This window comes from Parambassis ranga, chromosome 3 (assembly GCF_900634625.1).
Source record: "Parambassis ranga chromosome 3, fParRan2.1, whole genome shotgun sequence".
Lineage (NCBI taxonomy): Eukaryota > Metazoa > Chordata > Actinopteri > Ambassidae > Parambassis > Parambassis ranga.
This window is the reverse complement of record NC_041024.1, coordinates 15,710,141-15,724,541: the sequence shown is the minus strand read 5'-3', so window position 1 is coordinate 15,724,541 and position 14,401 is coordinate 15,710,141. Positions and strand designations below refer to the sequence as shown.

The window sequence follows — 14,401 nt, the reverse complement described above, 5'->3', positions numbered from 1 at the left end:
TTGGATGCACACAAGCCCACACACAGACCCACAGACACATAACATCCACGCTGTCGGTGGATGAGTTTGCCATGTGTAGCCAAAGATAATGTCATGACCCATTTGCTCCACTGGATCTGAGAATGCTCAGCCTTCATCCAAACAAATGTTAACAGTGCTACTGTAATAAAACATGGACAAAAGAAAGAGAAATGTGTTCCTAAAATAGGACTGCATACCTGGCAGAGGGCAAAGCTTCACTACCACGCATTAGTTTTAGTTTTTGTTTACTCAACTAAGCCCATAAAATATGGATGAGGATGTCATTTTAAATGTATTTTATACTTTCATCCCAACTAATGCTCTATATTTCATCATAACTATTCGTGACAATGGTCCTGTGAGTAAATCTTGGCCCATAACCTCTACCTTTCACCTCCCTAATGTTCACAACAGGAGAAGGGTGGATTACAAACACTGAAAATGCAGATGAGACAGAGGGATAGAAAATTGCTTTAAAGCTATTCAAGGTCATATTTAAAAGAGGTTCTATTGTCACCACAGCATCAGATCCATATGTTTTCTGGGCTTTTGTATTTAATCTGTAACTGTGGCCTAACCTATATAACCTTTAACAAGCCCTTTAAATGAAATGAGACATGTGGGATTGGTCAACTATTTGACGCTGGAGCGACGGTAGATGAATTAGGTTAAACCTATACGTAGAATGATTACAAGGTCATGTGTGTGACTGTCTATAGATGTGTGCTGGTGTTTCAGTGGTTGAATGTATTTCTATGAGGTTGTGTTTGTGTGTCTCTGCCTTTATCTCTGCATGTGTGTGCCCCAATCTATTTGTCGGGATTGCACCATGTCCTGATCTCATCCCATAATAAACACATACAGGTCATCTCTAGGTAGTGGTGACCATCTAGTGAATGTAAGACTTCCACCCCTGCCCTACACACACACATCTTCCTGTCCCTGTCTCTGGGGCTTTACTGGGAAAGCTGCTTATCGGAGGAAAAAGAAAGCAGCGACAGATAGGTGGATGGATGGAAAGGCAGATAGATGAATCCTGTCTGATATGACTGACTGACTGACTGACTGACTCAATGGATCGATGAAGGCTGGCTGGCTGACTGGTAGCTTGGTTATTGCAGTGGCAGACTTACTGACAAGAGGGCTGCCCTTCTGACTGATGGGCCCTATTAGTTATTTAAAAAAAACTTGAGCAAATCATAAAAGATTAATTCTATAACTTTGAGTCTTTCAAGATTTATCACATGACACTGACCAACTATTTGACCATGTCATATAGACTTTTAGTCTTGATAGCCATGCCTAAAATTGAATTGAATTTAAATTCCTTAATGGATCCTTGGCTGATGTGGTATCAAAAAGAGAACCCACATAATTATTACAGTTTAAAAAATTAAATAAAAATAAGCCAGATTTTTTATAGTGTCATCAGAACGTTTCCTGTTATTATTTATCTAAAGATGAAGTGAACTGTTCTCTTAATGTGTTGATGATGTGGCTCATCGCTGCAGACAGAATAAAATAATAAAAAAAAAACACTGAGAGACAGATTAGCACACTGTTGGTTTTTTGTGCTTTCATTGGAATTATTTGTCTTTTATCCTTAGTGTTACTTTGTTGTAAGGTCACATGACCTTTTTTATAAAAGCTGCTATAATCACCAGCTGTACATTTTGTGCTACATTTGTGAAATTACATACACATTGATATTCCACATAATGTAAAAGATTTGAACCCTAGTTTCTGATCTGTGTGGATTAATGGACAAAAGGCTGTTTAGCTGACATGCTTTAATGCAAACTGCCTGTCAGACTGACCTATACTGTGTCTACAAGGGTAAATGAAGGATGTAATGGTGATTAAGCTTGAGTATTAATTGAATACCTGCACAATCTGTAAAGCATAGTGCAAATACCTGTGCACTTCCTGGACTACTTTCTAGGTCTAACAAGAGATGAGCAAAGGATTACTGAGCCTAATTCTTGGCACTCTTCTCATCATGTGGATTATTGTTCTATCCCTTCTCTCTTCTACCCCATAGCCTGAACTCCTAACCTTAGGACCCAACCCCTGACCTTCCTTTGACAATATGTTATCTCCTAGACAACAGGCTTAAAGCTAACACTATTCCTGTGAAAAATAAGCAGATAGATTTGGGAATGCAAACATTACCAGGAAATTATGCTTTGCTGTTGATGAAGAAGAGGTCAAGGTTGAGGGTGAAAGTGGGGGTGGTGTCTGAGGGTTGGCTGACTAGATGTCTATATGAGAGTGTGCGCTTGCCTGGTGGACAGAGAATTGTTGAAGGAGAGAGGAAAAAATAGACGCCAGTGTCCTGGTGGCTCACTTAGGAGACAGTGGAGGAGACATGCCCCTTACAAAAATCTGGGTTTACATCTGGCCTGGGGCTTTCATCATATGTCCTGGATTTAGCTCAGGTCTATGTGCATGTGTGAAAGAGTGCATTTTGATGTGTCTATTCATTTCATTTAAAATAAATATATTTAAATATTTATTTATTATAACAGATTTAGGTAATATGTGTATAGGGGTTTTACTGAGAGATGTTTTGAGGGGCTATTTAGCTTAATATGTGAAAGAGTACCTGTGCTCCCCACAGTCCAGCCTGTAATGTGCATCATCTTTATAATGAAGAATGAGTTAACAGTTATCAGGCTCTATTTTCTAATATTGATGGTACAGGTGAAACTGACCTACTAAAAACAGTGTTGGAGCAAAACACAAACATCTGAAACATCCCTCAAAGGTTTGTTCTGAACCTGTGAAGGGGGACCTTTCAGAGCACGACACATTATAGAAAGGATAACAATAAAAAGTGAAGTCAAAATGGAAGCCAACCTTGGATGGTGCGTTTGAAAAAGGCCTTGCAGGCCTCACAAGATGCCACTCCATAGTGGTACCCTGACGCGATGTCCCCACACACCAGACACAACCTCTTGGGCATTGAATTCAACATGTACTCGCACTTAATCTGTGAATCTTCCCCAATAGTTGATGAACAGTCCTCGTAACGCTTTGATCCGGGGCCACCAGCAGGCCCCAGGGTCCCTGCGTTGGAGCCATAAAGGCTTGGGGAGTCTAAACCATTGGGGTGGCCGTTCATCGTGGACGAATATGAGCCTGAGGCGTCACTCGAGCCACCAGGGGAGTGGTGGTTTAGACTGTCAGTCAGGGAGGCAGGACTAGACGGCTCAGTCTTTATATAAGAGGACGGACAATTGGATTCAAGGTGGCGCTCCTTACTGGACATTCTGCAGAGAAGCCTGAAGGGGTAAGAAAGACAAATGGAAGAAAAAAAGAAGAAAAAAGCATTAGAAGAAAAGCTAAATCTGATACATTTATATAGAAAAGTAGGAACAAGAAGACATTTAGAAAAAGAGAAGCTGAAGGAGTATTTCATGATAGTAATTGTTCACAATCACATATTAACCTTACTGTAACTTTCTATGGTATTTTTAAAGGGCTGTGGAAGTTGTATGTATGAGAAATAGAATGAAGGGCCTTAAAAACAAGAACGAGAAAATGCATATATTAGAGGAACTATGTGTAAGAGAGGCAGAAAGGCATTCATGGTACCACACAGTCACAAACACATTCACATGCTCGGGGGCCGAGGTCATCCGTCACTCTCCAGTCAATAGCAGCTTGTTCTACATGAAGGTAATCAGTAAGCAGCCCCTCTGCTGCTCAATCATCCCAAAGACAGCCCATACACACAGACACAGTTTCATACATGGCCATATTCAAGCACTCTGACAGATGCAGAGTAAGAAGTTAATGAGAGCCATGCAATAAAAAACAAAAAAAAGTAATCAGTGGCAAAGTGTTTCTCTTCATTTCTTGTTCTCTTGCTCTATTCTGCTTCCCCTCCTTTCTCCCTGCCTCTTCTTTTTCTTTTTCTTCTTTCTCTCCCTAAGGTGGCTGACTGGTGTCTTGTTAATGGCAGTTGTAATTAACAGCTATCTTCTCTCTGTCCATATCTCTCCATCCTTCCCTTTGTCTACTTACTATCTATCTGCCTGTCTCCCTATCACTGCCTTTTCACTGCCATCTCCTTCTCTTTTCCTTCTCTACCTCTGCCCACTCTCTCTTTCTTTTCCTCTACGCATTACTACTCTCTGTCCCTCTAACCCTGCCTCCCTCCCCTCTCTCTCTTTTCATTGTTGAAGGCAGAAAGCACAAAAGGGGTTTTTAATTAAGGCAGGATGCTGCTAAACGAGGGGCTTCTAAAGTCCAGTCGGCCTGTAAAAGATCCCCGTTCTACAGGGACCCATAAAACACAGCCAGCGCCTTGACGGAGAATGGAGAGCTGTATGGGTGAGGGAATTAAGAATAGATACAGACAGGCACACAGTCTATACAAGAGACAGACAGAAAGAGAGAATGAGGAGCAAACTGACAAACAGCAAATTCAAATCTGATTGCTTGGTTTTTAATGTGCAGACAAAGCTGTCCCTTTCCTCTCCAAAATGCTATGCTTTTTGAGATTTTTTTCTTTCATGTATTGAAGTGACATGACATTTATGATGTCAAATACCTTGGACCTTTTCAACCTTTTCATCATATATTTTAATTCTTCCACCTTCTTGCCTCCCCTCACGGCAGGTTCTTCTAATTCAGTGACTCCATTAATCGTGGCTTTGTGGTATTCACCAATGTCTATAAATCCATTTATCTGATGCTGAGGTGGGTCTGTAGTTTGGACTGAGAGGGACACTGTGAGGATGGAAGGTAAAAGGGATCGAGATAATTAATGGAGGCACACCATAAGAGAAGAAGGGAGAAAAAGGGAGGGAGAGTAGGCAAGAAAGAAATATGGTAAATGTGGGAAAGAGTAAGGGGAAGGAAAGAGATCACACAGGGTTGTCTGTGTTCTAACAGTGGGAGGGAAAACACAGTGGTGACAGAAAAAGAGAGTAGACCATTTAAGAAGATGATGTGATGGTGATGATTTAATCTCTCCTTTTTCACTCTTTATGCTCTTTTGTGCCCCCTCCTTTCGACCGTCAATCCCTCTGAGTACCATTAAGTGAAAGAGTTTAAGTGCCAAAAGATCTCAGCCACTTTTTTCCTTCTCTCTCAAATTCATATCTATCTTTCCATTCCCCATTCCCAGTCTCTTCTTCTTCTTCTCTTTTCCTCTATCATGTCTTTTCCTCCCTGTCTCACATTCTTCCTCTGTGCTCTCTCTCTCCTTCACTCTGCTTATAAATGAAAAATAATGGCAGTCGAAGGGGGAGGAATAAAAAGAATAAAAAAGAAGACATGCGTGCAGAGGATAGGAGTAGAGGAAAGAAGATTAAGAAATCACAGCCAGTGCGCTGTGCCGAGCGAGAGGTTGAATGCATTTATGTATGTATGTTATCAGTATAATTATGGTGCTATGTAGCGATGGCTCAGTGCTGAAAGAGCAGTCTTATTGTGCCTGTCTGCTCTTCAGATGAGTATAAAGAGAAAAGGAAAGGGTTGGCTCTCAATTTGAAATTCTTTATGTTTTAGGTATTTAAAGAAATTTGTTTAAAGAAGTGGAAAAATCCATAAATGTATTATTGTATATTCACAAGAGGCTCAAGGATGTGAGCAGCGTGTTAAAAGATGATTACAGTAAAACACAAAGAAGAGCAATAATCAGATTTTAGCATTAGCTGTTTTACTTGATTCTGTTACAGAAAGGGGGTTTTGCATTTCATTTCCTTCATGCCATCTTCTACAGTTTGTGCTTCAAAGACAGAGCAGCTTAGTGTAACACTGTTAAGAGATTTTGTTTAACAGTAATTGGGAAATACACTGATCTTTGTTCTCTAAACGGCAAGTAAAACAATATGTATGACTTCTTTGTCCTCAAATCTTCTAAATCTTCTATTTAAAAACTGATTAAAATTTACTTTTGTTGACTTGTGAGATACATTTTGTGAAATTTTCAGGGAGAACAATTGAATGCACCGCACAATATTTAAATTAGGTAGTGACAGTAAATTCAGTGCGATTTATATTAAGGGATTAGAGCCCAAGATAAAATTGCGGTGTTTGTGACATAACCTTCAAAGTAAAAAAAAAAATGGAGTTCCTGCTGACATACAGTATTCAGCCAGTCTGTTTACTTACGTCTCATAACACTAACACATACGCACACGACACAGATTTTTCTCCATTTCCAAGTCATTGTGTCTTCCTCTGCATTCCCATTTCTCTTTTTCATTTCTCACTTCTTGAAACAAGAAGCACAATGTCTCATGAAAGACAAATACGTAGAGGAAGAGATCAACAGAAGGAAGAGAGCAAAGTCTATGAAAGAAACAAAAAGAGAAACAAAGCAAAAAGAGAAGCTTTGTTCCCATGTGTTTTGAAGGAAGGTGGGCCACTTTTATATGACAAGCTGTCATTAGAGCGGGAGGCTGATGCAGTGGCCTGACAACTGGCAGGGACAAACATACAATCATCGTATTAGAGCAACTACTCTGTGCCTCACTGTGTCTGTGCCGTTTGGTGTGTGCTTCTTCAGTCTGTGCACGCTTGCAGTCTTTTATTATATACTATTTTTGTACAACTACCTCGCTAGATGGCAGCCATAAACACAAACCAATCCTCAAATAACTCCATACTCTTCCTACCACCACTAACCCCCTCTGGTTTAAGAAAGAGGGGGAGGGAGGGAGAAAGAGACAGCGAGAATTTAGGGCTTATATTTAGTCTTAACAAAATTAAGTAAAAAACGCAGCAACGTGAAGAAGAAGAGTGGAGAGGAAACACAGGGAAGTAGCAACAGAGACAGAGAATGCAGAAGTGCTGACAATGTAGCTACCACGGGTTGGCTAATACCTTTCCATCACACCAAGCATTGTGCTCTCAATGCTGATAAGAACACACAGTCCAATAAGCAAAAAGAAAAAAAGGGGGAGAAAACCTTACACAATTCTATCTAGATGATACGGCAATGCTTTGGGAGGGAGAGAAAGTAAAGGAAGGATGGAAGACATAAAAGAAAATACATTGAAAAAAAGAACTGAGTGAGAAGGGGAATGGGACCATAATGCATTTACATTTTCATAGTCAAATGGATAGAATGATTTCATCAATAAACTGAATTGCTTTCTCAGCCCACACACTCCTCTGTTTGTTTTCTTTTCTTTGCTCTAGTTCTCTCTCTATTTTATCTGTGGAGGGTTGTTGAAGTGCTTGTCAGCTTGTTAGCTTCATACAGTAGTCAACACAGGTAAAGCTTGACTTGTTAGCCGCTCAGATCCAACCAAAAGCTGCCTGGAACCAGTTCTATTGTTTTACTATTATAGCAAGGACACACATTCATTCCTGTCCTGTGCAATTTTGGCATAAATATTAATTGAACCTGAGTTTTCATATTGAATTGTGATTGTACAGAGCAGAGAAACGGAGCTCAGGAGGAAAAAAAATGAAATGTCAGTGTTTGTGTGGGTTTATCTAAATGGTTTAGCGCCACAGAATCACAGTGTGTCAATGATTATAGTTGTTTTCAGGGACAAAAATGAATAAAATAAAAAATAAAAACTCCAGCAGCGACAGTCAATCTGAACAACTCTCCCTCCTGCCGGGCTCTCTCGCGCCCTCTCTTTTCTGCACTCTTCGGGTCTCAATCTCTCTCTCTCTCTGGTGTCTGTTGTTTCAACTTCTCTTACACAAACACCCTCTATCATTGCTTCTCTCTCTTGCTGGTACATCCACCTCCCGTCACACACACTATCTTACACCCCACTCAAACATGCACACACACACACACACACACACACACACACCAGGGAGCAGATCAATTGTTACAGTGTTAGTCGGGCAGGAAACCTGTAATTCACTTCATTGGCTGCAGAATAAACCCCTGATTACATACAATCAATGTGATAATGGTTAAAACACATTCTGCCCAATGGGCTGTTGGGCTGTAAAGACTGCCAGAGGAGAGGAAATGTGCGTGTGTCTATATTCCTGAGTGTGTGTGTGAGAGAGAGTTAAGACGCATTGAGTGCTTCTAGGTATAAATGTTTATGCAACAAACACAGATACACTATCTACATATGTTCAAACACACACACACAAAAGTGAAAGAAAGTTAAGATTTGCAGAGACTTGTTGGTGAGTCTAACACTGTTTGTGTATCAGGGACAGTTTTAAAGTTTACACTTACACATTGTAGATGTGAATGGATAAACAGTGGAAGGCAGCACATGCAGTGAAGTGGCAGCCAAACACTATTAAGAATTATCTGCGTTTTAAACTGCAAGACTGTTGAGGAACACCATGTGGAGTCTGGTGATATGTCTTAATTTACCACAGGTTCTGTCTGCTTCTACTATCCCAAAATTAGAAGGAACTTAGAGTCATAGGTGTTTAAATGAAAAGATATGAAGAGGGGGGAGCATGTTCGGGGGCAGAAATGTAAGGCAGTGCAACCCTCTGCGAGCTTGTGTGTCAGATGGGAATCTTGATGATTTAGGTCATTTTCTTGCAGAGCAGTAGCTGATAAGTGTGTTGCTGCCAGGCACTATCTTTGTCACCATGTCTCTCTCTCTCTCTCTCACCTCTCTCTCTCTCTGACTCTCCTTCTCTCCTTTATCTGCTGTGTGTCATTGTATTTGTAAGGGTGGTTCTCTACTGTAAGAACAGTGCTTCAGATCTTTACAGCGGCTCATGTGCAACACGTTGTTAACAAGTATGTTAAAAAACAAAAATCTGACTGCAAATTATATTTGTATTTCAGTTTTATTGTTAAATTGCATACCATGTACTTGTAGTGACCTTCAGCTGTTTACTGAAAAGGCTGAAGAGCGGAAATCAATAAATTACTGAATGCATCCTTTTGTTAGGTAAACCTTTTTATGGAAGATACAGCATGTGGCAATTTAGTAATTTTTTTCACTGAAATGTGATAACGAAATGTGATAATGATATCTACAAATGCAATGCAACTTACTACATATTCACACAACTCTTTTACTTGATGTTGGTGTGAGTTGTTCGGACAGGGAAATACAAGATATAAATTGCAGACTGACTTCTTTATAAAAGAAAGGTCATTGATCAAGGTTAGTGTTCCTCTTCCTTTCTATGTGTGCGTGTGTATGTGTGGATTAGCAGTGTTATCGCTTAGCATTAGGTGTGCAACAGCCCTTCCAAACACTTAGTGACACTTGCTGCTGTCGCTTACATTCACACACACTCATACACACACACACACTTCTGTACAGTGAGGTGTACACAGAGCTCTTCAGCTCAGAGACAGAGACCTGGGCAAGGTGGCGTATGAAATTGCAGAGAAATATAATAAAAAAAAGTGTTTTTAAAAAAACAAAATAACCCCCATCGGATTAAAAGCACATTTTATTAAGCAGATGGTGAAAGAGGATTTCCACTCTAGTAAATATGACAGGGCTTTCAAATGTGACACAGGAGGCAGAGTGAAGGGAGGAGAGAAAGAGAGAAAGAGACAAGAAGGAAATGGGAAAAGAGTGTAAAGCTGCAAAGAAGTGGAAACAGAAAAAGGAAGAGAGAGTGCGCATGTATAAAGTAAATTGACACACTGTGGAAATATCAGTGGGAAAAGTGGAATAAAGAGAAAAAAATAATAAAAGAAGGTAAGGAAGGCAGAGGAGTGGAGAGGAGAGGAGACACAAGTGAGTAGAGCGTCAAAGCTGCATTCTTTAAGCAGATCAGATTTGGGGAAATTGGGCTGTCACTACAGGATTGTGATGATTTACACCTATCCATCACAGGGAGAGCGAGCCAAGCAGAGCAAGAGTATGTACAATAATGCACAGCAATGGTAAAAATGGAAGAAATTCATCCTAAACTGGTGTCAGCCAATGATTACGTTTCAAGATTTGTGAAAACACAATAACAAAACAGGACAAACTATTTAACCTCATATGAATATTACTAATACATGCTAAAATAAATAATCATAAGTAGATTCCGCCAGGTCCTAGATTGCCTCGATTGAAGGATAAATGTGTAATAAAATTGACACCCCATATCTTAATAATAATGTCAAAGTAGAGCCCATCTCCCAATACAAACACATTTACACTTGCACATTTGGGCCTGCCACAAGCTGCTGTTGACACTCATCTCCTCAGCCTCCTCGCCTGATCTTCCCTCTCTTTCTCGCGCTCAATCCCCCTCCCCCTCTCCCGCCCCTCACTGCTGGCTGATGCACCTTACAGCCTCGCTCCTGGACCATCTGTTAGGGAATCTAATTCACATCCAGTCATAATCAGGTTTGCTGGAGTGCCCACTGTCTCTGTCCATCTCTGTCTCTCTGTCTGTCTTTGCCTGCTTCTTCCTGTCTGTCTGTCTGTCTCTGTAAGTCGTTCCATTTTTCAAATACATGCTCAGTTTTATCAGTGTCTTAATTTGATTTTATGTATTTGGACACATCATTAACATTTTTTTACCTTCCTGTCCTTTTCCCTTCTCTTGCAGTAAATCAGAAAACTAGCCTGTGTTTAAAAACAAATATGGGCCTTGTTGTCCTGTGGTAAAGGAACTGGAGGAATTGCAGTGTATTTTGGGTTTTTTGGTTGTTGCTTCTGAGTTGGCATCTAAGTAACAGCACCTAATTGTCCACTGTGTAAACAGGTGAGCCAGCATGCACCATAGGAAACAAGTGACACAATGCTGGTATGTCTTTCGAAAGCATAAATGAAGCTTTAAGCCAGTGGCATTTGTGCACAATGGTTGGTTGCATGACAATAATAAACAATAAAAAGTGGCTAAGAATAAAAAAATGATTGAGCTTGCATTATTAAATTCAAAATTCTTCTTAAACTTTTATAAAACTCTTCATGTATTACAAATTATTATTATTATTTAGACTTAAAAGCTAATTTAGTATTTTTATATAAAAAATTGTTTAAAGCATCAAATGACATCACATTAACAGGAGATAGAGTTGCATTTACATGCGATGCTAATTGTGTATGTTTATGTGTGTGTGTATTTGTCCATGATTGAGAATAAGGCAAGTTGAGGTGAAGGGGGTGGAAGTTAATGAGAGGTGAGTGTCTGAAACCCTCTCTCTCTCTCTCTCTCTCTCTCTCTCTCTCTCCCTCTCTGCTTCTGCAGTAATCCTCTTCTATAAATCTGCAATCCAATCAGCGTTGTCCACACACACATGCACACACACATACACGCACACACAGAGAGCTGTTGGGAGGCCCATCTGTGTGTTAAGGCAATCTGCTTTATCATTATGATTACATTGGGCTCAGTTTACAGCAAAGTGTGTGTGTGTGTGTGTATTGAAGCGTACCCTAGCTGCCTGACATTAATCACATTCCCATGGTTTGATGGCCTAAATAAAAAGAGGAATAATATTGTTGCTGTCCAATGAAAACGGCAGATCTCCAAAAACACATTAGGATTTTCTTTACAGTGCAGGAAAGTTCTGATTTGAGAAAAAAGCTCAACAAAGGAAACAGAAGCTTTTTTGTTGTTTGATTTAAAAGAGGTAAAGTTTTTAAAGGATGGCATGACTGACATGAACATATTCATAATGGTAAAATAAAAATGTACATAAAGTTATGTATACATTTTTAAAACTTTATATCTGTGGTTAGAAATTCAACTATTTAATTACAATTAAATATTTTTAGTATTTTAAGTTAGAGATAGAGACAGAGACAGTGTGTGTGTGAGAGAGAGAGAGTGTGCGTGTGTGTGTGTGTGTGTGTTTATATAAATCGTGACCAAATCCTATCAACACAGTTGGAGGTCAGATTCCCAGAGGAAGTGTTCATTTGATCTTTTGCTGCAGGACTTTGTTGTGAAATGTTCCTAGTGCGTGTATATGAGAAAAAATGCAGGTGTGTCTTAAGGTAGAGACATTGGACGGAAAAAAAATATTTTGTTTTGTTAAGGTTTAAGTCGTATGGCTTTGTCATAAAAAGAAACGCAGTGTAAATACTTAAATGTATGATGGCTAAATTAGCCAATATTTACTTGTTTACAAAGACACTTTGATAGAACATATTTGAATAATGGTGCAATTTTGGAAGCTAAATCCATAATTAAAAGTTCAGCTTTTATTAAACCAACATAGAGGAGAAACAATGCTACCTACTTCAGAATGTGTGTCTGTCTATAGTGTGTGACTTCAAGCCATGGCGTGACTCCCTAGCCTCTGGCAAACCTTTACACCTCTCATCACCAAACTTTACTGTTTGCCAACACACACTCACACACACACTCTCACATTGTGCTACTAACACTCCTCTTGGTGATTGGCTGAGGGTCTGCGTGAGAATGGCTTGCCAGACCTCTAATTGGCTTGACCCAGACTAACCCTAAAATCCTATTGGACTAAGACTTCCCAGTCTACAGTGCACACAGGAACATGCACACACACACACACACACACACACACACACTTAAAATTTAAGGGCTTTGCAACAGCCTAACAATGCCCTAATCAATAGTGCTTTAATAGGCTATGCTATAATACAACAACAACAACAATATTTACATAATATATGACAGCGGACCTTAAGCCACATAAACCAGAATGTTAAAACATGATCTCTGATAAAAGAAGAGATCGCAAATATTTCAGGTCAGAAAATACTGTTTAAGTACAGAATAGTAAGCACGCTCATACTTATTTGCATAAGGCATGAAGTCGTAAGTCTACACATAGTTTTGCAAACAGTGCACGTCGTTATTCAGAGAAACTTTGATTATTGTTAAAACGTTGAACTAGGAAAGAACCAAAAAGGTTCAAGTCTAAAGAGAGAGTGTGTGTTTGTATTTTATGCTTCATGCATTGTCATTGTTTTAACATGAAACAAGGTGCGTATTTACAGTTTATGTTCTAAAATTGGATCTAGGCACACCTTTGTAAAACATGCCCCTAAAACACATGGCCACTGAGACTTTCTGAGGAAAATTTTCACTTTGTTAAAACTCTTCTTACTTTTAGTTATTACACACATGCAGATGGCATGGGGAATAATTGTTCTTCAGCCAAGTGAGATCATTTAAAGCCTCTGCGGTGCACTTGTGATACTCTATTTGCACCATAAAATTGCAGCAAAAGTAAAGTAGAAATAAACAGGGGTACAAAATGAAGCTTTTCTGCACACAATACACAAGACAATTTTCAGAATGAGACCGAGTGATTATCAGCAATAACTGATAAAAGACACACACTGGGAATTCATGTCGGCAGGAACCCATAGAAGGTGGGTTAACTTTTGCACATACAGAAGTTATAGCAAGCATGTCAAGTCTGATCTAACAAAAAGTGGAGTGATGTCATTATCCCAATTTAGGAGATAAAAACACACATAAAATCTCCCTCCTCACATTTAAAGAGATCATGGAGAAATGTTACCCCTCACGGTGAGCACTAAAAAACACTGCCTTTTGATGCCTCAATGTGCTTGCCTTTTCTTTCTCTTTCATTTGAGGTTTATAGAGGTCAAGTGCGACTTTTGTGTAAAACTGAACCTAACAGATTCATAGTTTCTCTCTCTCCTTTTACGTCACATGCTTACATTGTCTCTTTTTCTCTCTTTTTGCATGTTCTCGTTCTTACCTGGGGTTGTAGAGGGCATGTGCGTCTCTCATGTGGTTGGCCTCCAGTGGATCGTAGCTCTGGTGCATCCTCCAGGCGCCAGCGCCGCATTTACTATAAGTTGACTTGGAGTTATCTTCACTGCTGCTGTTCACCAATGGCCCCTTCGATAAGTTCATTCTGTGGGAGAGCAGGAAGCATGGCAGTGAAAATACAGCCAGTCAAACTGACAAATTTAAATATGCTAATGGTCCCTAATGTCTTAGAAAGTATCGATTTTACTATCAAGTAATAAGAAATGAGTAAAAAAGTTGTTGTTGAAATCTTTTATTCAATCAAAACAAACATGAAAAACTAAAAATAGCAAAAAAAAACTCAGACAATCAATATCGTGCCAAAGTCTGATAGCACCACAGAAGGAGGAATGGGTCATAACTTCAAATTTTCTGTCTTGGAAAGAGTTTATCATATTTTGATCAATACAAGATACATTTTCCTGTGAGCACATGCATCAGTGTCAGTATTGCTAACTGAAGCACATTCCAGCTGTTTAATGTTAGAGGGGTTTTACAAGTTTCAACCCCAGCAAAGCTTTCAGACTGAGGGAATATAAAAGTAAAAGCACCAGAGGAGGGACTGCTATCCTTCAATCAAACCCAACCGCTGTCGTCAGGGGAAGCGCTGTCGCTGGGGTGATAAGGTCACCGCAGGCAACAGAATCAAAATTATCCATTGAATAAAAAAAAAATAACATGGAGAAAAAAGAAGGACACTACTTATAACTGACGTCAAAGCAGAGGAGAGAAGGCAGGGGCTAGTAAT

General features: G+C 39.6%; 1 protein-coding gene across 11 annotated transcripts in view; it reads right to left on the bottom strand.

Moving 5' to 3' along the window:
* esrrga (estrogen-related receptor gamma a) overlaps nucleotides 1-14,401 on the bottom strand; it is a 110,991-nt gene that overhangs the window by 39,145 nt on the left and 57,445 nt on the right. For 10 of the 11 annotated variants that reach the window (XM_028401939.1, XM_028401935.1, XM_028401936.1 and 7 more), the window contains 2 exons: nucleotides 13,601-13,759; nucleotides 2,881-3,305 (listed from right to left, as the gene is read on the bottom strand). In XM_028401939.1, coding sequence (XP_028257740.1) covers nucleotides 2,881-3,305; nucleotides 13,601-13,758 — 583 coding nt within the window. In that variant the 5' untranslated portion in view covers nucleotide 13,759. Of the gene's footprint in view, nucleotides 1-2,880; nucleotides 3,306-13,600; nucleotides 13,760-14,401 lie in introns of those variants that run through there. The other variant, XM_028401940.1, reaches the window with a different exon arrangement.